The sequence below is a fragment of the Lepidothrix coronata genome, unplaced genomic scaffold (assembly GCF_001604755.1).
Source record: "Lepidothrix coronata isolate B3197 unplaced genomic scaffold, Lepidothrix_coronata-1.0 Scaffold77, whole genome shotgun sequence".
Classification (NCBI taxonomy): domain Eukaryota; kingdom Metazoa; phylum Chordata; class Aves; order Passeriformes; family Pipridae; genus Lepidothrix; species Lepidothrix coronata.
The window spans coordinates 687,634-710,440 of NW_016690257.1; the positions used below are offsets into that span (position 1 = coordinate 687,634).

The 22,807-nt window shown below is 42.5% G+C and overlaps 1 protein-coding gene across 4 annotated transcripts in view; it reads left to right on the forward strand.

Moving 5' to 3' along the window:
* Positions 1 to 22,807, forward strand: part of DYM (dymeclin) — a 215,479-nt gene that overhangs the window by 170,501 nt on the left and 22,171 nt on the right. For 3 of the 4 annotated variants that reach the window (XM_017819757.1, XM_017819758.1, XM_017819759.1), the window contains 2 exons: positions 422 to 604; positions 10,360 to 10,473. In XM_017819757.1, coding sequence (XP_017675246.1) covers positions 422 to 604; positions 10,360 to 10,473 — 297 coding nt within the window. Of the gene's footprint in view, positions 1 to 421; positions 628 to 6,216; positions 6,228 to 10,359; positions 10,474 to 22,807 lie in introns of those variants that run through there. The other variant, XM_017819760.1, reaches the window with a different exon arrangement.

Consider the following 22,807-nt stretch of genomic DNA (forward strand, 5'->3'; position numbering starts at 1 on the left):
TTCTCTCTTCTCTCTCTCCCTCCTCCCCCAAGCAGGGGCTCAACAGAAAATGTGTTAAATTAAATATAAACTGAAGTGCTTTTACTTAGCATAGGAAAGGTTGAGAAGACTAAGTTCATTTAACCCTTAGTGAGTTTGGCTGATTGCTATAAGATAATGCTTTATGTCATGAGGAGATGGCTCCTGTTGAGACAATCAAGCTGTGAGGCTGAATACTAGTGTGATGCATTTCAATTAAAATTTTAGTGATTACAGGAGAAAACATATCTCTTTCCAGATAGTGGGGTGCCAGATTTGCTCACCAGAGAGACATTAACCATCTAATAGCTCCATTAATAATAATTACATGTGCGCTGCCTTTATTACTCAGTGTATTTTACAACGGAAAAGGGCACGCTAACCTTTTATTCCTTTCTTAAAGGCGCAAGACCTGAACGTGATCGAGGAGGTGATCAGAATGATGCTGGAGATCATCAACTCCTGCCTGACAAATTCCCTCCATCACAACCCAAACCTGGTGTACGCGCTGCTCTACAAGCGGGATCTCTTCGAGCAGTTCCGGACTCACCCTTCCTTCCAGGACATCATGCAAAACATAGATCTGGTGAGTGGCATGTGATGCCAGGGGTGGTTTGCACGTGGTTATTTGATCTCCTTTGAGAGGTGGAAATATCACTTTCATCAGTTTGTTTTAACATGTTGAGTTTGAGTTTCTCTTTCCTATTTTCTGAGTCTCCACTGTAACAACTCCGGGGCAACACGGAAACACAGAATGGTTTGGGTTTGAAGAGTCCTTGAAGACCAGCTAGTTCCAACCCTCTAATTTCTTTAACAACCTTTTCCCGTATCTTTAACTCAGCAGAGTCAGAGGGATTTTGAGTTGCCTCTGATAAGGAATTCCCAAGCTTTGACACATCTTTCACCCCTCCAAAGGGAGGACAGCATCAGCTTCTCTTTACTGCCCCTTGATAGAAACGGGTCTGTCAGGAGAGCAAAAGCAGATTTTCATCATCAAACAATCCTTTTCTTTTCTCTGACTCCCATCACCAGCTTATTAATGATCACAGGGAATTATTTTTCAATAGCTAAGAGCAGGCTTCAGCTGCCGTATTCTCTGGGCTGTGTGTTGTTTTCACCTACAAACAACAACCTTCCCATTGGATAAGGAAACATTTTAGAAAAAAAAAAAAACAAAAGAAAATAGCTGTGGATGAGAAACTGCAACCAATGTGGCTCTCTATGATGTTTGACTTTGGGAAGCAGTTGTCAATTATTGCTGCATCTGATAGTGGCTTTAATGCTCATATTGAGAACTTGAAAAATGATTCCTACTAGAAAAATTTTACGTGTAAAATGTTTCCCTTTCTTCCAGTCACTATTTGCAGAGCTGAGCAATGCATGAATCCACAATAGATGGAAAATACTGAAAGGAAGGGCTGAGCAAGGTGCTAAATCTCTTGCTGCAGTGAATAACACATTTAGTGTGGCTAAAAATCTGCTGGTCCATAAAGGAGGGTAATTTTAAAAGTGGAACTGAAATCCTGCTCTGTACCTATCCCTTCCTCTTCTCTTCTCTTCTCTTCTCACTTCATATTTTTCTGGTCATGCAAGAGCTTGGAGAGAGGAGAACTTGAAGCTCAAAACTCTCCAAACTTTCAGCAGCTGCAGACTACAGCCACCGTGATAGTGCCTGGATGATTAGGACAAGGTGTTTTCAGCTTGTGTGAAGAGGATATGGTGCAGTGAAGATAACAGTAGTCTTCATTCCCGACTGAGATAGGGACCTTCTCTGGTTACTCATCCAAATTCAGGATAACTGGTGGTGTCCAGATCCTTCTGCGTGCAGCCCCGTGCCTCCCACAGACAGCAGGATGTCCTTTCCTTTGTAACACTTACATGTTGGTTTTCCTCAAAAATTTAAATGATTCCTCCCCAAAACTATTTAATATTGGCTTACAGCATAATGCCAGTTGCATTCAGAAACTATTTAAGGCTTTCCAAGGGAGCATGTTGAATTTTAAAATAGCTCCTTTGTTAGAGGAGCGAGGATGTAAAAAAAAAAGATTTTTTAAAATTATTTTTTTTAAAATGTACCTGTCACCAGCTGGCAAGTGGTGAGAGCTGTCAGGCTTGTAGATCTGAATAAAAGATGAGATTCAGCTGACTCCTCGTCTACCCTGTCACGTCCTGCACTTCATACACAGTATTGGCAGCACTACCATCCTGTACAGAAACAATCTTTGAATTGTGTGCTACAGCCAAAACGTTCTAACTGGTCTTACTATCCCTTGAAAAAGTGGCAAATCGTGTTAGTTTTACTGTACACACTGCAAGGAGCTTGCCTGGGACCATGTGGGCAGGGTCTGAGAAAAACAAAAACGAATTTCTCTCTCTGAGAACTTGTCAGGCTTTTCTCTGCAGTAGTAGAGCTGGGAACTCCACCCTCATGGCTGTGTGGGACATTGTGGATGTCTGAAATATAGATGTGCTCTAAAAAGAGCCATAAAAGAAAAACTTTTAAGATTTGGCTCAGTAAATTTCTAAACTGTATGTTGCTGGAGGCTGAGAGGATGTATTCATGGGGAGGATCTCCCTATTCTTCTCCTGCTTTCATTTAAGCAACCATCCCAGCCTGTTTTCAAACAGAATAGTGAGCTGGCCAGGCTTTTCGTGTGGCCAAGGCTGGTTATTCAGAAGAGGATGGATCCAACAACTTCCCATGTATTGGGGAGCTGTGTTGGGTTTCAGGCTGTTGTGATCAATGGAATTTTGTGGCACAAATTGTGTAAATTGCAGGTGGAAATAGAAGCTGTTGCAGCTTTTGGTAATGAAAGACTGGGGAAGAGAAATTACCATTCTGAAGCCCCCAAGTATGCCTACAGAGGCTGTGCTACAGCCCTCTCTTGGTACTTTCTCTGGTCATTAAACAGCAGAATGGGTTTGGATTATCTGCACCCATGCTACAGTGGAACCATGAGTGTAGTTTTTGACAATGGCATGGAGTGGCAGGACAAGGGGGAATGGCTTCCCACTGCCAGAGGGCAGGGTTAGATGGGATATTGGGAAGGAATTCTTGGCTAGGAGGGTGGGGAGGCCCTGGCACAGGTTGCCCAGAGAAGCTGTGGCTGCCCCATCCCTGGAAGTGTCCAAGGCTAGGTTGGACAGGGCTTGGAGCAACCTGGGATAGTGGAAAGTGTCCCTGCCAATGGCAGAGAGCGGAATGAGATGATCTTTAAGGTCCCTTGCAACCCTAGCCATTCTGGGATTCTGTAATTCCCATCATCAGATGGCACTAGAGATCTACCTGAGCAGAAGGTGCATGTTACACTCTGGGTCACTTTGACATCCCTCTGCTCCAGCAAATTCCACTCACCAATTGGTATGAGATTCTCTGATCCTAAACTGTAGTCCAGATTTGTATTTCATGCAGAAAAACTAACAGACAGCATAGTAATGTTCCATATTGAAGAAATATGACCAAAATACAGAATATGTGAGGTCTGTAGTGAGTTTTGGACACCAGAACAGTTGCCAGCTTGCCTTGTCAAGAATATATAAAATAGATATGACATATATTGACTTTAATACTTACTGTTTTTACTCTGTTGCACATAATGTTCTCATCAACCAACAGGAAGCATGGAAGAGGTGAAAAGGCTAAAAATTTGATGGAGAATTAGTTGGAAAATATTCTGAGGAGGTAGTAATGAGTACTTGATGGTGCAAATAGAAAGAGGCATCTGCTGTTGTTCTGTGTGGGTATGGAAATGGAGAACAGCCTGGAGGTGTCCTCTAAGCCTACTCATGCTGGTGACATCTTAGCTGGATTTCGAATCACAGAATCATTTAGGTTGGAAAAGCCCTCCAAGACTGTGGAGTCCAGCTGTTGCCCCAGCACTGCCAAGGCCACCACTGACTCGTGTCCCCAAGTGCCACATCCACATGGCTTTTAAATCCCTCCAGGGATGGGGACTCCAACACTGCCCCGGGCAGCCCCTTCCAATGCCTGACAGCCCTTTCCATAAAGAAATTTTCCCAATGTCCAACCTTTAACATCTCCTGGCACAACTTGAGGCCGTTTCCTCTCATCCTGTCCCTTGTTCCCTGGGAGCAGAGCCTGACCCCCACCTGGCTCCCCCCTCCTGTCAGGGAGTTGCAGAGCCAGAAGGTCCCCCCTGAGCCTCCTTTTCTCCAGGATGAGCCCCCCCATCTCCCTCAGCTGCTCCTGGTGCTCCAGCCCCTTCCCCAGCTCAATTCTCTTCTCTGGACATGCTCCAGAACCTCAAAGTCTTTCTTTCAGGGAGAAATAAGAGCTGTAGAAAACAGGACCTCTGAAGGTGCTGATTTGCCAAAGGAAGGTGAAAGTGATGTGACATTTTTCAAATAAAATATTGCTCTGAAAGGAAGTGGAATAATCTTTTTCACATACTTGTGGATTCGCAGGTCATAAGGAAACACTTTCCAAGGTTAATAATAATGAAGCACTGTGGTAGGTTTCCAGGGACTTCAGCATTGGAGACCTCTGGATAGCAGACATTTGACAGGATGACGCTGGGGCAGAGGACAGACCAGAACAGATCTGTAGGCACAGGTGGATATAGAAGGGGCCCTGCAGCTCCTCCAGAGCTCTGACCAGAGCAGGAATTGCCAGGGTTACCTGTGGTGCAGACTTAGCCACAGTAACTCTGGATTGCACCTCAGGATTTGTACCATTCCATTTACTCTGGAGATAACACGTGACTGCTGTGTGCATCATCATTGAGGCAAGAATGGGTAAAAGTCTAAGGGTCATCAGTTATTGAAAACTACTTAATTGTCCCTGGATTTTTATAAAGGATCTAAAAATCACCATTGCCAGCTGATTGGGGACATATGGGAACCATTAATGCTGTACAGAAGAAACTGAAATCAAAATACCTTCTGTTTCCTATTAATTTACTTTTCATTTTAGAAAGCCATCTTAATAGGATATTGTGCATCTTGTTTAGCTAAATGGGATATTCTTCTTCTGGATGGTGACCAGAGAGGAATGTTATGGTTCCTCTTCTGGCCTTGTGCAGAAATATTTCAGCTGGGAACTGTCTGTATGCCTCTGCTTCAGAGGTGGTCTGTAACTTGGTCAGCAACCTCAGATGTGTCAGGAATTTGGTGGGGAATCTTCGCTCGTCATTCCTATGGATGCATTTGGTTCATGGCCACGGCGAGAACTCCTTGGCTTTCACTGCTCTCATATTTCCTATGAGCGAGTGACAGATACCGTGTGGTTGGACAGGCTTGACTAGGAGCTGCTGGAATTTTGTTTGCAAAATAGTCTGATAGGAATCAGGAGGTCGAGGGCAATGGCTTAGTGATGCAAAGGACTCGATTGGTGCAATTTCCTACTAGGAATTTAATTCTCTGAAGGCATTTCCCTACTAGATTTTAAACTCAGTTGAGTTGGTTTGGCTCTGGCATAGCAACTCCTATTGCAAGACCTGCAGGACTTGAGAACTAACTTTTCATGGTTTTCCTTAAAATGTCTGTCAGAAAATCTTGATCTTGCTGATTACCAGAGCCTGGTTAAACATTCTAAGGGGTTTTTTTGTTTAGGCCTTTTTTGTCTGGCTTTTTTCCTCCCCACTCCTCCCCACTTGCTTTGCTAATAGTGGGGAGAGAAGAGCATAGCATCTTGAAAAGTTCACGTCTTTGAACATGCTCCTCTTTTCAAGATGAACCTGTAAAGCTTCAGTACTTCAAGTTCGCTGATAAACCTCTTGTGTTTCTCCTGCTGTTGAATCACCTGGAGCTGTTTCATCCCTTCTTAGATCAGCGAGGGTTGGCTTTGCCTCCCTCTTGCTCCAGGTATGACTGTTGGCAAGTGAATGTAGCTGTGATTTATGTTTTCCTACTTAGCTGAAGTGCTAATCCTGTGATGCTTTATGACAAGAGGTTTGTTTTCTTCTTTTCGTCTCCTTTCAGTGCGCCATCAGTACATCATATCACTCTCGAAGTGGTGAGCGTGGCTGCAAATAAAAATACCCAGGGTCAAAATGTGTGTTTTTCCCTTTCAGTCGCTTTCTGAAGGGGGGGGGAAAAATTAAAAATTGACAAAAACAGCTTAAAAATGTTGTCATTTTGTGCCGAGTGATTTTCTTCCTCTCTCTTTCAGAGCTGACCTTTACAGTTGCAGGCAGAGGAGGCAGCAGCGCTTTGTGCTGTTATTTTTAGCTGGAGGAGAAAGAGAGTAGCTGTAGTGTTAGTTAGGCAGTGCCACTGCCTGGGCTGCCACGGGCCTCACGGCACTTCAGCATCCACTGACAGAATCCAGGTGGAGAAAACATCTTGCCCCTGATACCTCTGCTGCTTGGTGCATGCTGTAGGAAAGAGAAATACTTCTTTTCTTCAGCCTTGCAGCCCAATCGAAAACAATAGTTGGGTAAAATTAATAGACACTGTGGTTGTTTCCTCAGAATTAAAAAAAAAATAAATAAATCTCCAAACCATAAAATACTGCTTTTGAACGAAAAACACCTCGAAATCATTCTGATCTTTTTCTTGTAGTGCTTTTAATCTCCAACAGTACCTGTAAGTTTATTATTTAGAAAACAGAAGGACTAAAGATGAGTTTCTCATTGACCTCTAGGAAGGAATTCTTCCCTGTGAGGGTGGTGAGGCCCTGGCACAGGTTGCCCAGAGAAGCTGTGGCTGTCCCTGGATCCCTGCAAGTGTCCAAGGCCAGACTGGATGGGGCTTGGAGCAACCTGTTCTAGTGGAAGGTGTCCCTGCCCATGGGAGGGGGCTTGGAACTGGAAGGTCTTCCAGGTCCCTTCCAACCCAAACCATTCCATGAGTCTGTGGTTCAAACCAATTTTGGAAATCACTATAGAAACCAGTTTTTGCTTCTAAATATTAACGGTATTTTAATACAAAGCCTGGAGATTCCCAAGCCGGTGGTGACCAGGCCACGTCCCTCATGCCCATCACACCACAGGTCTGGGTACCTCGCACAGCCAGGATTAGACTCTGCACTGTGCCAGTTGCTTTCAGTGCATTGTTTTATCTGGACAGTGGTCAGATATTCCTTATGAGGGGTTGTCTAATCCAGGATTAGACGTGCCTTTTAATCTCTGTTAATATGGAAGCCAGACTGGAGGGAGAGCTCTTCAGAACGGGTTATGTTCCTTGCATGGAGAGGCCTTTCAGCACTCAGCAGGACTTGGATACAAGTAATTCACAGCAACTTCTGGAGTTTCTTCTTATTCCTCTTCTTAGAGCAGTCTTTGCAATTGTTTTCTATTTTCTTAGCCCAGTTGCCTAAATAATGAGAAAAGTAATTTTCAGAATATCAAAAAGACATCCTCTCTCAGCCTTGTTTATTTGCCCTAAGATCTGGGGGTGTTTTTTTATGCATTACAGTCATATGCTCAGCATTGGGCTTTAAAACATGTGCTAAAACCTGAAACTCATTTATTATTATTCACCCAGTTTGTTTTTTCTGGTTCATTTTCTTTTTAATTGGATAAAGAGTTGAAATCTGTTAATTTTCATTATTATTTTAAATGCAGCTGTTACTTAATGGTGGAAGATAATTAAAGCACTTTCAAAGGAAAAGGCTGCTCTTCCTTAAATTTTAAGCTTTTATATTTTTACATTTGGCCAGATTAGTAGGTAAAGTGTTAGACCCTCTGCTACAGAGGGAGCTTGGGCAGTAGGGCTGTGATGCTGGGTACTTTTTAGTTTTATTCCTGATACAGTGGTAATAAGCAAATGCCTCTTTTAGGATCTTCTCTGTATAACTCATCTTCTTCTTTTTAATTTTTATTTTTCTTTTTTCTTATTTGATTGGGGTACTCATAGGGTACCTGAGTATCTCCTTGGGGTATTGTGCTCTCAAGGTCCAATTCTATACTGTTTGAAGTAGTAAGACAAATAACACCTACAGGTAAGCGGTATTGTAAAGTCGGTATTTTTAATTTCAGTCATCAACTGTGTATCAAAAATAGCCATTCAAAGTTTTGTGAAATGCTGACATAGCCTGAAAATAGTGGAAGCCTGTCTTGCTTTTGTTCTTTGTGAAATATTACCTGGCCAAGATTAGTACCTTTACCACAAAAACGTAAGTCTTTTAAAAACACGTTAAGATTGAAGGGTTTGACTTTCCAAAATAGGAAACGTCAGAATTCAGGTAGTATCTGTGAGCTTCATTCAGGTTTTTTAACATGTTTGCATTATGATAGTATTTTATCCTTTTAATTAAAAGCTAAATACTAAATTTTGCTTTTGTTGTGGTTTAGCAGAACTTGAGCTAACAAGGCAGCGCCATTGGGATGGATTCCCTGCAGGAGCCTGCCCTGGGCGAGGATGGGTTTCACCAGTGATTACTGACAATAGAGGAGTGTTGAAATGCAGGAAGATGTTTTTTTCTTTCGAAGTTTGTGGGCAACTTGCTCATTCCTCTGTGAGCTGTGTATCCTCCACCAGCAATTTGTCCCAGACTCTTTGCCAAAACCATGTCAGCCTCGCTCCGAGGTCCTCACGCTCTCTGCACAAGCTCTTTCTTGCCGTTTTCCTCTGTTATTTCTGGTCCCTCCCTCCAGCTCCTTTGCTTATGAACTCAGCATGTCTTCCTACTCCTGTTTTTTTTTTTTCCAAGGATCAGAGATCACAGAGATCCGACAGGTCCTTATCTGTAAGAATGTAAAAACCTACCTGCAGCGTCTGCCAGAGGCAGTGAAATTCTCCCTTTCTCTTCAACTATGGAGATAATAGTAGGGACAGCACAGAAGGTTAAACCTGAATTTTCTCTTGACTAATTTCCATACTTCTGTTGTTTAAAACAAAACAGAAAAAAAACCCCACCAAAACCTCATAACAACCTCAAAAAGCAACTTCCAGCAACTTTAACCTGTTTCTATCTCACTCGGTGCAAGTTTCTAGAGATCCCAGCAAGTCTCCCAGCTCAGAACAAGGGCTGGGCTTTCAGGGGGGTCACAAAAAGGAACAACAAATTTGAATCTCACAGTAATCAAGCCATCAGCTGTCTTTGTTTTATGAACAGCAGCTGAGCTGGGAGGCATAATTAGGATAATGGTTTCTGGCTCCAGCTGTGTCTCACTACAGAACAAAGAGAGCTCAGCAGAGATTTTGTAGTATAATACACTTTTCCCCCCTTCTACTTGGGAGAATTAACAAAGATTACTCGATGGACTGGGGCTGTGATTCAGTTACAAGTGGACATGAGTATTTCTCCATGAAGAGTGTGTCTGAAGCCGATGGGATTTTGGGGAACTACCGTCAGCATTGCCATGAGGGAAAGCTGTGCTTGCCTCCAGCCCAAGGGTACCCAGGTGCTCAAGTGTAGACAGGTTCTACCAAGTGGCTGGTGTGGTACTTCCAAAGGACTCTTAAGTAGGTGTTGAAATTTTTCCCTGGACCCTTTTTGTGTTGTTTTCAGTTCTGGATCCCCTGCGTGACTGCGGAGTTCCTCTGGGATAAGGGATGGGTTTTGCAAAGTGTGTTCTTTTTGGATTAAAGGAGCAATAGAAATGGAGGTTTTCTGATGTCCCACATGGAGAACTGCCGGTGGGATGTCTGCTTCTGATGTGACCTACTGAGCTTGGAGAGGGATAAAAGTTAAAGCCTGACCTAACTGAGTTTGAGTTCTAGCTAACAAGGACCAGCTGGGTCACAGAAAAGGGGGTGGGGAGGGAAATATGGGGAAAATCAGCTTGGCCTCACCGAGGAGGTGATTGGGGGATGTGAGCATTGAGAGAGAACGTGCAGGTCCTTGGGCCTGGAATGTGTAATGGGGAAGGTACCTGGGGCACTTCAGATCATTAATCTGGGGAGAAGGGGAACTTTGTGGACTTTTTTTTCCCCATCCACTCGCTGTGGCTTTGAATGCTACAAAAACCCCCAGGAAATCATGTAGACTTTCATACTGAGATATTTTGTACTTGTCATAAAACCTTTTGTCCAGGAGTCATTGAAACTATAATGATTTTACTTTAATGCTCAACAGTCAGAGTAAATTTCTAGCTCAAATTATAGAAAGGAAGACCTAAAAAAATCCTGACGTGCGGAACTGACAGATAGAAATATAGGCATATGTCAGTGCACAGTACTTGAAAATGTAAATTTATTAATTCAGCTGTGTGTGTTAAATTGTAAAATCATCTGTCTGTTAAAAATGACTGCGGGAGGATGCTGAGAATTGCACTAACTTGACATTAACAAAGTCTCCCTGGCTGTGACACAAGCAGTAACAAGTAAGAAGCACAGATACACAATGCTGAGAAAGAAGATGACAGCTTCGTGTGTAAATTGATACAAAGATCTCTTCATTTCTATTTATTTATGTGCTCTGATGTTTCATTCCAGGTGATCAGCTTTTTCAGCTCCCGATTAGAGCAAGCTGGAGCTGAGCTGTCAGTGGAGCGAGTTCTGGAAATCATCAAGCAGGGAGCTGTTGCTTTGCCCAAAGACAGGCTAAGAGTAAGTGCTCAAGACCTCATCAATTAAAGTGTACTGTTCCAATCAATTACTCATATTTGTCCTTTATATCTGTAATGTCAAAGCATCATTTCTCCTATCAATAGTGACTGAAAAGTGATTACGCTGTTGATTGCCGTATGTATATGTTTATATTTAAATTCCTAATTTCTGCTAAATGTTTGGGTGAGTTTTCATGATTAGTTATTAAATTGAAGCATGTGGAGGAATTAAAATTTGCTGAAGCTAAGGTGTTCTTCATCGCATCTTGGAGAAGCAGCCTCACCTCTCCATCTGTTGTTTAGTTCTGTTGTAACCAAATTTTGATCATTCTTTTTTTTTTTTTCCAGTTAATTTATTCTTCTTTCTCTAGTGTTCTGCACCTCCTTCTGGGTCTATATCAAATGCTATAAAGATAAATTTCTGGGGCTTTAGTTAAGACTTACCCAACCTAGTGAAAATCAGTTCAGGACCTGTAAGACTGGTCAACATGATGATGAGCTTTCTGTATAATCCTGAGCAGCCCTCTCTATTCTCTTCTGAGAATCTCTCAGATCTCTTGAGGGATTTACCAACTTGACAGGTTTTGTGAAGCTAAAATCCATTAATGGCTGTGTGATGTTTGAATACTACAATAAGGAAATCTGTGTAAGTAGGTAAGTAAGTAAATGGGAGTTTTTTAAACACAATGAATTTTGCTTCTCTGTTATGCCAAGTATATTTTAAATATGGTCTGCTCTCGGCAGAACTATTTTTGTTCCTGCTCTGTGATAAGAGAGTGAGAGTGTCTTCTCAAGACCCATTTCTTTCGTGGTAACTTTAGGAAAATATCATCTGATAAGGCACACTGAGTCCGCACGGCCATTGGCGACGGCTGGTAATTTATTTATACCCTGGTAATTTTAAAACACCCAGTGGGAATTGTCTAGCTGGCTGCATATACTGATGTCTTTCCTGCAGTTCCCTGTGTCCCTGAGATGGCACGTATTTAGTCACTCAGACTGAATTACTTTGGGAGAGGTTGGTCCATGGTCCAAGTCCTGAGCCGCAGTACAGGAATAGCCTAAGTAACACCAGAGGAGTTGTTGTATCCAAACCCGGCCCTTCAGGTTGTGTCCTTGCTACACTGTGATGCTGTGGATACAGAGGAACACTGGAACTTTGGCTTTGTCTGTGACAACTTATACTTATGTGCAGATAATTAAAAGCTCTTACGCTGAGGCTGCAGTGATTCCTTCTTGACAAAGAGGCATCACCAAATAAATTCACTGCTTACAAAAAAATTAAGGTTTTGTCAGTTCCTTAGTGTGCCACACAGACTCACATGTCAGGCCACAATTTACAGAAATGCTGTTTCTGGAGTGAAAGCCCATCAAGTTTAAATTTTCTGTGTTAATGATATACAGTATTCAAAATTATATATTGCCACTTAAAGCAACAAACCAACAGTTTGTGACGTGCCAAGCTCTGAAAGTCCTCACCAAGCAGTTGAGTACTTCCAGTTTTAAGGATGCTTAGTGTGGCTTGGAGAAATTCCCTTTCCTCTGGAGGACTTGAGTTTGGGACAGAGTTACCAAGTGAACACAGCCAGCCTGACATGTAATTCTTCTATACTGCCCACCTACACTGAAGAAGTTTTGTCTTTTTTTTTTTTTTAAATAATTCTGCTGAGCAGCAGTTTGGCCAGAGCAAGTTTTTTCTTCACAGCCCTCTGTGAAGAAAAGTTGATGACATTGACCTTGCTATGTGTGTATATATATACATGTAGTCATGCATATATTTGTACATGCAAATAACATCCTTCCTTTGCACAGGCAGTGATGATGAGCAGCATGTTTCCCTCCTGTAGAAATGACCTTGTGAGTCTGGGTACCCTCTGTCCTTCTACCTCTCTCATAGGAGAGTCTCACAGTTCCTCTGGCCTTCCCACTTCAGTCTCTGAGGTTTTCAGGGGAAGCTATTCTAAAGCTTGACAAACTCATATTAAGATCAGACTGAAGATATAGTTACACAATAACTCTGGCAACTCTGAGGAATTTTCAGCAGCTAAATAAAGGAGAAAGCTTTAATCCACATGTCTTTAATGACACTCTCTGGGCAAGTCTGGATGGGTGGGAGCAGCCCTACCCACACTCTCTTTGATGACACCTTTCAGGGAGTTGCAGAGAGCAAGAAGGTCCCCCCCAAGCCTCTTTTTCTCCAGGATGAGCCCTCCCAGCTCCCTCAGCTGCTCCTGCTGCTCCAGACCCTTCCCCAGCTCCGTTCCCTTCCCTGCACACGCTCCAGCATCTCAGTGTCCTTCTGAGAGGCCCAGAACTGACCCCAGGATTCAAGGTGCAATCAGGATAGGGATCAACTTGTGCCCAGCCAGCTTGGACAATGTCTGGAGGAATTACAAATCTGTTGCATCTGTGTTGACACAACCAACATGTAATTACAGTGTGCAAAGCTGTGGAGTTCAACCCTGAGAATTTATGGATCAGCTTTGCAATTAATTGCTAATTAATTTTCAAGCCGTCTTTGCCTTTTGCCACAGCAATACTGAAGTGCTCTAAAGTACGAGAGACCCTGCAGAGACATTATTCCTACCTCCTAGAAATAACCATCTTCAGCTGAAGCACTCGGGGGAGGCATTTGAAACATGGGTATGATTTGGAAAAAAGAGGACTAAAGCACTCCGTTTCCTTGCAGCTCAGACAATGATGGTTTTTTTCTTATGTGAAGTACCTAATGTATGCATGGATGTTTTCAAGTGAATGTTTTCAAGTTGCTTATCTTGGCCTTTGTCGGGGAAGTGAGCATTCAAGAGGCGTTACATGCACTCAGTTGCTTAGCCCATAGTTCAAACATGAATCAACAGTCAACTAAAAATAACAGCACTTAGAGCCACGATCCTGATCTGCATAATGGAGCTTATCAGTTTTGTAGCACACCCTGGTGCTCCTGCTCCCTTTTCACTGTGGGAAGCAACACGGGGTGCAAAGTGAGCATGTGTGGTAGGAGTAGGTCATGGATAAATATATATTATATGTGTGTGTGTGTGTGAGTGTGTGTGTTAGGAAAGGTATCTTGAATTTTCTTAGCAAATAATTGTTGGGAAATGGGAAATCTAACTCAGATTTTCCTTCCAGTCCTGGAGCAGTCTGACTGGAGACAAATAATACAATTAACATTATTTTAAGCGTATGCTTTTAGCTGTGCACTGTGGAAGGCAGAGAAAGTCCAAGCTGAGTAATTAGCCTTTTAGAAGACTTCTGCACAAACAGAGAGATAAAGGGCAGGTGCTGAAATCAAGAGCTGGTTATTTCTCCCTCAGTCTGTGGGAGGAGATAAATGAAGTTAATATGCCAGGGATGGAGGCAGAAGTTACAGTGTGGAGATAGAGCTGTCTCCTTCGCAGACGAGCAGCCCACAATCCAGGCTCCCTGGTATATTGCAGAAGCTTATTAAAGGCAATTTAGAGATCACAGTGATAGGTGAAAATTGGCCTCATTCGTTCCTTTTTTTTTTTTTAAGTTCTCAGGCTGCCTCTCTTCCCTTTTGGTGAACTATCTGTACTTTCTGGATTAGGAGCGTGAGAGAAGTGGGACCATGTCTGGAGCCTGTGAGTTATCTCAGGGTTTCAAGGGGAGTTAGCCAGCAGATAATCACTCTTTTGCAATAAGTGGGAAAACTTGTTTCAAATGCCAGCTAGTGACTGGAAGCTGACATTTGGGTTCATGGAGTGATCACACTTGGGAGGCCACGTTTAATGCTTTATAAAAGAAAAGTTCCCATTAGCTAAGCCACTTCGGGTAGAGATTTGATTTTCATGAGCATTTTCTGAGCTGCTTGTGTTTTTCTCCTATGCCTTTTCTCTCCATGTCAATGAGTATTTTGTCATCAGTGTGCGCTCTGTCAGATGTTCTTCATGTGCTATGCAGATGTGCCACTATGCCATCAACTTGCACCTTTTTGGTATGGTACAAAATTCAATATTTATTAAAGTGCATTTGAGTTCAATGGGCATTAAAATTTCACATAATATGTAAAAGGAGCAGAGGTAAAAGCCTTCAGTCTCTTGACAGAACACGGTTCGCTTTAGGTGTTAAAAGCACTTCTCATATGTTTCCCCTTCTATTAACAATGTACTTCCAACTCCATCAGCTTCCATCTCTTTCACTGGAGAAAGCTCCTAATCACTGAGGCAGCAGAGCACAGGGCAAGAGTAAATTGTCATCAGAGTTATAGCAGATACTGCCTGGGACCTGGACCAGAGCACCTTTGTGTCCCGAGCACATCACCCTGGGAAGCAGCACCAGCACCAAAAGTTCAGCTACCAAAAGTGTCATAAAAATAATGTGGCTGTTGACTGAGGTGGCAGTGAATTCAACAGGGGATTTCAAGCTTAGGTATTTTCATAGAATATCATTTAGGTTGGAAAATGCCTCCAAGACCATCAAGTCCAACCATCCCCCAGCACTGCCAAGGCCACCACTAACCCATGTCCCAGAGTGCCACATCCACACAGCTTTTCAATCCCTCCAGGGGTGCAGACTCCACCACTGCCCTGGGCAGGACAGCCCTTTCCATGGAGAAATTTTCCCTATTATCCAATCTAAGCCTCCCCTACCACACCTTGAGGTTGTTTCTCCTTGTCATGTCCCTTGTTCCCTGGGAGCAGATCCCGACCCCCACCTGGCTCCACCCTCCTGTCAGGGAATTGGAGAGAGGGAGAAGTTTCCCCCTGAGCCTCTTTTTCTCCAGGCTGAGCCCTCCCAGCTCACTCAGCCACTCCTCCTCAGACTTGCGCTCATGGAAAATCTGGAAAGAGGAGTAGCCATAAAAGAAAGCACATGTGAAGTCCCCGCTACTGAAGGAACCTAAGAAATTTCTTGATTTGGGTACTGAGCTGTCTCTAGAATGGTTTTCCTGCTTCTGCAGATGCTCCTCCCAGGGAGGAGAACTGATATCTGTTCAACAGTCAGTTGTGCCATCACACCGAGGGGCAGGACATGGGCAGCACTCACACAGCATCACAGATTGCAAAGGAAATGGTTAAAGTTTCCTATATATGCACTCTGTTGATCCCAACAGACCACCCATTGCCCCACCTTTTATTAGGATTGCTCGTGATGATTTTTTTTTTCCTGGAGTCCTGCTGTCCATAGTCCTGAGTGCTTGTTATTTGTCCATGGCCAGGTAATGGATTCACGATGCAGACCAATGGTCTTTAATGATCTAAATTAAACCTTGGGGCAGATCTGTAATTGCTCTAAAAACTGCACACAGCTTTCTTGTGTTTGTTTTACTGCTGTAACAGTTCCTTGCTGCCTGGGTTTGTGTGAAATAGTGCAAAAAATTAACTCTGTGTGACACCATAAAGAGGTAGGGACAGAGGAGTTACAGAGACCAGCAACTCCTTTACAGATCTCCAGGGCACAGCACTAAGCAGGAGAGACAGAAAACTTCCTTAAAAAATAAATTCATACAGTTCTTCCTGATATTTATCTTTTTTTTTTTTTCCCATCTGGCTGAAAGGTCAAAGATCTTATTATAGTGGAAGCTGATTGTGTCTAATACATCCTTAGGTCTGACGCTAGGCAGGCGCCTATAACACAGACTTCCTCTTGCTGACCCTCAGCTGCTGTTAACCCTTAACCTGAAGAAGATCAGATTAGTGAGAGAAGTGTAAGAAACTTTTAAACAGAGTGCTTTTTGGGCCTTTCCAAAACACCAACCATATGCTAAGAATAAGAATATTTATGGATTGTATATTTCCTTCTGACAGTTTATACCCTCAATTAAGATGTCAGACTTCCCTGCTTCCGTGAGCTGACCTGTAAGTGATGGACAATAACTCACATTTCTTTTGAAAGCATTTGTTCTCAGAGATCTCGAGTAGAAAAGAATATGCTCCTTGTCCCTTGAGAAATATTATTTTGGGTAATCAAAATTCCAGGGGGAAAAAAAAATCATCTTGAAAGTTTTGATGGGCTTTGTGGTCAGAAAACAACTTATCATCGTGAAACTGTGAGCAGCCGAAGACGTGTCTGCACTCAGCTGACTCTGCCTGATCTTACAGTGGGATTATAAACCTGTCTGTCTGTCTGAGCCAGGGCAAACCCTCATGCAGGTGCTTTTCTATTAATGTAAGCCTGGCTACTTAAATTGTTGAGAATGAGCTGAAACTAAACTGAATGACACCACTTTATAATAGGTGCGTCCAAGCAAGAGTTTATATCATTTAAATCTATTTAATTAAATGGTGCAAACTTGTGTGTAGGCAAGATCTAAAGTACGTGAAAAATGTTATGGAAAAACTGTGATTATTATAGTGCTTGGAGTTAGATACTTGCTGACATAATGCATAGTATGGGAACTCTTGACTGTGCGTTTTAAAAACTTACAGAAAGAAAAATAGTTGCATTATCCCCGAAGGGAATGAAAGCTTTGGAGTTTTAGTTCAGAAATAAATACCTCCCTCACTTTTAAGCATTAATATGATAATCCACGGAAATGTGTCTTTGATAGGAGGTAGACCTGAGTAGTTACGTAGAACGTGTGGCATGGCAACAAAAAAACTTACTTGTATACCTGATTGCTTTCCTTTAACACTGAAAATGCCAAGGGCCAAAGTAAATTTGCTTTGACATCTGTGGATTTAAAGTCGTAGAATCACAGAATCGCTTAGGTTGGAAAAACCCTCTAAAATAATCAAGTCCAGCTGTTCCCCCAGCAGTGCAGAGGCCGCCACTAACCCATGTCCCCAGGTGTCACATCTACAAGGCTTTTGAACGCTTATTTGTTCAAAAGTCTTTTAAAATGTGGTGAATCCTGTTGTTCCTTGGTTAGAAGTGGGTTTCAGCAGTCTTTAGAGAGCCTTGCTTGTAGCTACGTGTAATGCAAATACAGCTGATGAGTTGGATTGAATACTAACAACACTTCATTTTCAGAAGCATCCTTCAGGTAAGATGGAAGAAATCAGTTAACTTAGAGGCTTTTGGGAAGGAGAAATAAATTTTGCTTCAGTCCTTGGAAATGTAGTTTGCCTTGAAATTTACAATCCAGGGTGCTTCATATTGCTGGACTCAAGATGTTTGAAATGTTGGCATAGGCTGGCAGTGTTGGTGAGTCACTTATAAAGCTTATTTATTTATTTTTCAAAGTTTGCTTTAATACTTTCATGTGAAAAAACCCCCCCAACCTGAACTCTTCATACGGATACCTATTCCCGTAAGTGTTTGCATGGATTTTGACTGACATGCAGGTTAAGGTTTGGGTTTCTTTGGTGTGGTGTAAGAGGAGTCCTTTTGCACACAAGGTCTGGGTTACAGCTGAGTATTTTATCTGTTTGAGTGCTGCCAGGTCCAACACCAGTGGTGTGCACTGTGGCATTCACAACCTCTCTTTGGCACTCCCAAAGAGAGTTCACTCACGCTGGAACCGACACTGTATTTACATGTTACTCTCAAGGCTGCTTGAAAAGGGGATGTGCTCTCCACCTTTTCCCAGTTTTCTTACAGATGTGAAAATTATACAGTATCACAGTTTTTAATTTTTTTTTTTTCCTAGCATTATGGGGAAAAGGGACCCAAAAAAGAAAAAAAAAATCCCCACCCCTCAAACGAATCCAGGAAACTTAATTTTTCAAATGTGAATGTTCCTGAGAGCCCAGACAATATAGGTTTGCTTTTACACAGCGACTGTCATTCAATTTTGGGATTAAAAACAGCTTTTTAACTTCAGTTTACTTCAGTGGTTATAAATTCTTCCATGGGGGCGGAGAAAAATAAACAGTAACTTTTGGCATTGTTGACTAGAACAAGAAAAAAGAAAAAACAGCTATTTTATTTTGCTTGTCTGCCTGGCACACAGTTAAAAACATATTAATGCTTTTCTGACACCTCCCTATTGAAGAGTAATATAAACATCATTGCAGCATCAACATAGGAAAATATGCATTAGCAAACTCTTGAATCTCTGATCTTTAAACTGTTTCTCATGTAATATCAGTTTCTTACTGTAAAGCAGCCAAAAATCCCTTCGAACAGAAAATAGTAATCATGCTTTCGACTTAGAGCGCTGTATAAAGCTTTTCTTCTCAGATTAAGAATAAATTGAGAACTTCAGCCTTGTTTTCTTCCTAGTCACTGAAGCATTCATTTGCATGGGGAAAATCCTGCTTTCACTGGAGAGTTTTGCTGTTGGCTCCAACATTCTTAAGTTTGTCAAGCTATATCTTCATGCTTACGAGATGCCACCAGGCATGATGTGAGCAGGACACCAGGCAGGACCCAAGACTTTTGCGTGTCCCGTGGTGGGGAGCATGTGGCTCACAGTGACTGGTATTAATTAGGAGGGAAGAAGGACTGCGCTTCACTTCTCCCTGCCCTCTCCTGTATTTCCCTGGCTGCTGTTCTGCAGGCGTCGCATTGATTGCGCAGTAGCTCAGAAAGTTGAGCTGTTGCGATGGTCAGCAGCCTGGTCAGGGTCTCATGGCATGAGGTCCTTGTGTTTCTTCCTGTGCTGTGTGTGAACAGAGTAGGAAAACTGAGACTGTGAACTCCTGAGCTTTACCACCTGGGCTGAAGTGGCGATGGAGCCCCGTTAACCAGTGAATGGGCAGTTCAGAGGAGCTGGGAGTGGGTCTTGGTTGCCCACACCAAACCCATTCAGCTGTTGCAAGCTCCCATGTTGAATAGTTTACATTTTAACCATCCTTTTTGATGAGCGATTTATTTTACAGGTTATAACTGAAATAAGACACTGATGCCTAAATCCCTTCGATGTGTTTTGACTACTTGTTATAGGTTTAAATTAGATATTGGGAAGAAATTCTTGGCTGTGAGGGTGATGAGGCTCTGGCATAGATTGGCCAGAGAAGCTGTGGCTGCCGCATCCCTGGAATTGTTCAAGGCCAGGTGGGATGGGGCTTGGAGCAACCTGGGATAGCGATAGATTTCCCTGCCTGTGGAGTTGGAACAAAGTGAACTTAAAGGTCCCTTCTAAGCCAAACCATTCTGTCATTCTGTGATAGAAATGCTAATGTTGCAGTGCTGCATTTTACTTATGTCAACCAGTCCATGGCACTCCATACCCTGCAGTGTTATTCCCCAGTTTAAAGCCACAACCTGAAGAGAGGAGAAAGAAGACTACTTGTTTTCCTGCTGTAGTGTTTCTTGCTTGTTATGCAATGTTCTATGTCAAGTCATCTCAGTATTTGGTTGAAGCAGAGCAGTAGCTCAAAAAGGATCAAGGATCCTTTAAAGGCATCAGACTTGTAAATATCCAAATGCTCCAAAGAAGACCAGATCCTTCTTGTATCCCTTTCGGCTATTCCCTTTGCTTTTCTCATCTGAGGGCTAAAGGGTGCAATAATTAACGTGAGTAAAGTAATGGAAGGAGAAGTGGGAATGGGGAGTTTGTTTGGTCTAAGAGTGGGTATTATGTCTCAAGTCCTGCTTTGATGTTCCTCCAAGACCAAGTACCATTTTTGCAGACCTGGGTAGATAGTGAATATAGAGAACTGGGGTTTTTTTATTTTGTTGGCTTTTGTCACAGCCTTGAGCAGAAAGCACCCAAGATCCCAGCAGAGCCATGGATAGTGGTGGGTGTGATAAGGGGGCAGACTGAGTCAAGTGAGTAGCAGTTTCCTTGGGAGCAAGAAAGAATTTATCCTGGGCTTTCCAAAGAACTAGGAAATGCAGTAAAACTGGATTCAGACACTTTGAGAACAAGCATAATATTTGTTTAGCTTCCTCACCTTGCATTTCAGATGTTTTGTCTTTCAGTGATAGGATGTTCTGCATCCCAGGAAACTCCAAACCCACAGTACTTTCTCCCTGTCCCCGAGACATCTGGTTGTGCTGGGGGAGCTAATCAATTGCAGACGTTGTTGCTATTAAAAGCCTGCAAGCCACTTGAAAAGTTACCCAGGATTTTGGTAATGAAGGGCCTGAAGTTATTATTTGAGCTTTTTTTTTTTTTCTTTGTTTTAACTTCCCTTCAGGGGTCATCAGACTGGCAATATTTTATTCTTTTTTTACAAGCTCAAATTTTAGACTTTTGGAAGTTCAAATCTGTTTGTGTAAAGCTACTCAAATTTCCTATAAAAGTATTGTGAGTTGTGAATTGATTTGTAATAATACAAAAGTGAACAAACATCCAGATTAACTCTGTCTGAAAAATTGTTATTTAAATAGCTCAGAAACTCAGGGCTGAGCTTGGGCTGAGGCACATTTGTCATTTTGCAATTAGAGCTGATATTTACTGTTAACATTCAGTAAGTCTATCAGTCACATTTATGATAAGTTCACAAAAAATCCATTTATAGTTTAAAACCAGGAACGGTTTTAAAACTGGAGAGTGACATTCAGCTCTCGACACAACACACCCTACAGCTCCAACTGAAAACTCCTCCTTCAAAGCCTCACTAGTGCCAGAATCTACCCAATAATGAATGATTTATCATTCTGTATTTGGCTTTTTCCTGTTGGAAGGGCAAGGGGGGAAGATTCTAAACTCCAGAATACCGAGTCACTCCTAGCGCTTGACTCCGAAACACATAAACAACACGGACCCGTCACAAGCCCCGTCCCAACGCCTGTTTTACACAACCACGTGTTCCCAGCCCTGTCCCTAAAGTCTGATGTGAGGGGTGTGCTGGTTTGTTTTTTGGGGGGATCCCACGTGCCGATGAAGCGCCATCGCCCCGTGCCTCCATCCGGCCCGGGATGGAGCCTGGCAGCGCCGGCGTTCCGCTGGTGCCGCTCGGCTGGGCGGCGATAAGCAAAGAGACAGTCTGGCTCCTTCCAGGAGCCTCTCGGTCATGTCTGAGCACTCGGCAGTTCCCAAAGCCTCTGGCTGACTTTCCCCTGTGGACCGTTCATTTATCAGGAAATGGAATTGGTTACAGGATTTCACACGTTGCCAAACCTCACTGACGAAATCGGGCCCATTCCTGCTCTCAGAAGTAGGAAGGATGTATTAACTCTTTGTGCCTTGTTTATAGTGCTTTTGCTGAGGGGAAAAAAAAAAATGCCAGGCTCCTTCCTACTTTTAAAGGTTTCTGGAAATTGCTGACACACTTTCACCCTGTATGAATATACTACTAATGCAGGATAATTTTGCCTGTTGTACTTGCTCCTTTGCATCACAGTTGCCGCTGTCTTTATTATTTTAGGACAACTGAATGATTTTAGGGCAGTTAAATTATGCTAATATGAGACTTGCCTATTGAATTCAGTGTATTCTTGTTTGAAATATGGTTCTAAAGTAGAGGAGTGTAAATTAAAATTTATTAAAAATGTAAACATTGCCTTGTTGTTTACAGGGAGTCTTTAAAGCAGGTTATATATAATTTTTAGAAGCTTAACCAGAATTGAATAGAAATATGTCTTTAATTATGCAGATAGAATGACAACAAAAAAACCAAGTGCAGTTGTTTCTGAGTGTATTGCTGGTTTTGCATGTAGTTATAAAGCCAGTTTTCTAATGGCAAGGTAGACACCACTCTTTTTAGATGCTATTTGGATGTCATCATCTTTCATTGTAGATCAAGTTTTCAGCAAACTTCAAAAAACAAATGCACTTCTAGAAATCCAGATGCTTTTTTTTTTTTTTTGAGACTCACCAAACTTCGGGTCACTCCAGAGTTTGTAGGGCAGAGCTGGTTGGCAATCATAGAATCATTTGGGTTGGAAAAGCCCTCTGAGATCATCCAGTCCAACTGTTCACCTAAGCCCTGCACTAACTCACATCCCAAGGTGCCACAACCACACAGCTTTTAAATCCCTCCAGGGATGGGGACTCCACCACTACCCTGGGCAGCTGTGCCAGGGCTGGACAGCCCTTTTGGTGAAGAAATTTTCCTAATATCCAACCTAAATGTTAGCAAATGCTCAGTGGGGCAGATTGCAGTGAGAAATAAAAGAGACGCTTTATTTTTATTAATTTATTTATGTTGGTAGGACATTCTCCTAGGGATTTTTCATCTCTCCAGTGTTTAACACCTGTCTCTTAAGACCCCCTAATTTTCTCCCTGGGCATCTGAGCTCACTGCTGTTGTTCTCCTCTTTCAATACCGTGTTTGTGTGTTTAGGAGGGGATGTACAAATGACCATTTGCAAGTTGTCCACTGGTGGGTGCAGGTGGCTGCTTCTGTATCACTTGGATCATTCTAGTTTGTGCAACGATGTGTTGCAGCAGGAGCATTTCTGTTGTAACACATCACTATGTTTTAATGCAATCAATAGTTGTAACCTGCCATGTATGGAATTAATAAGCTCAGAGGTAAAGCACAGCACGCATATGGTAATTATTATGTCTGGAAGTGCTTGCTGCATCAATTGGTAGC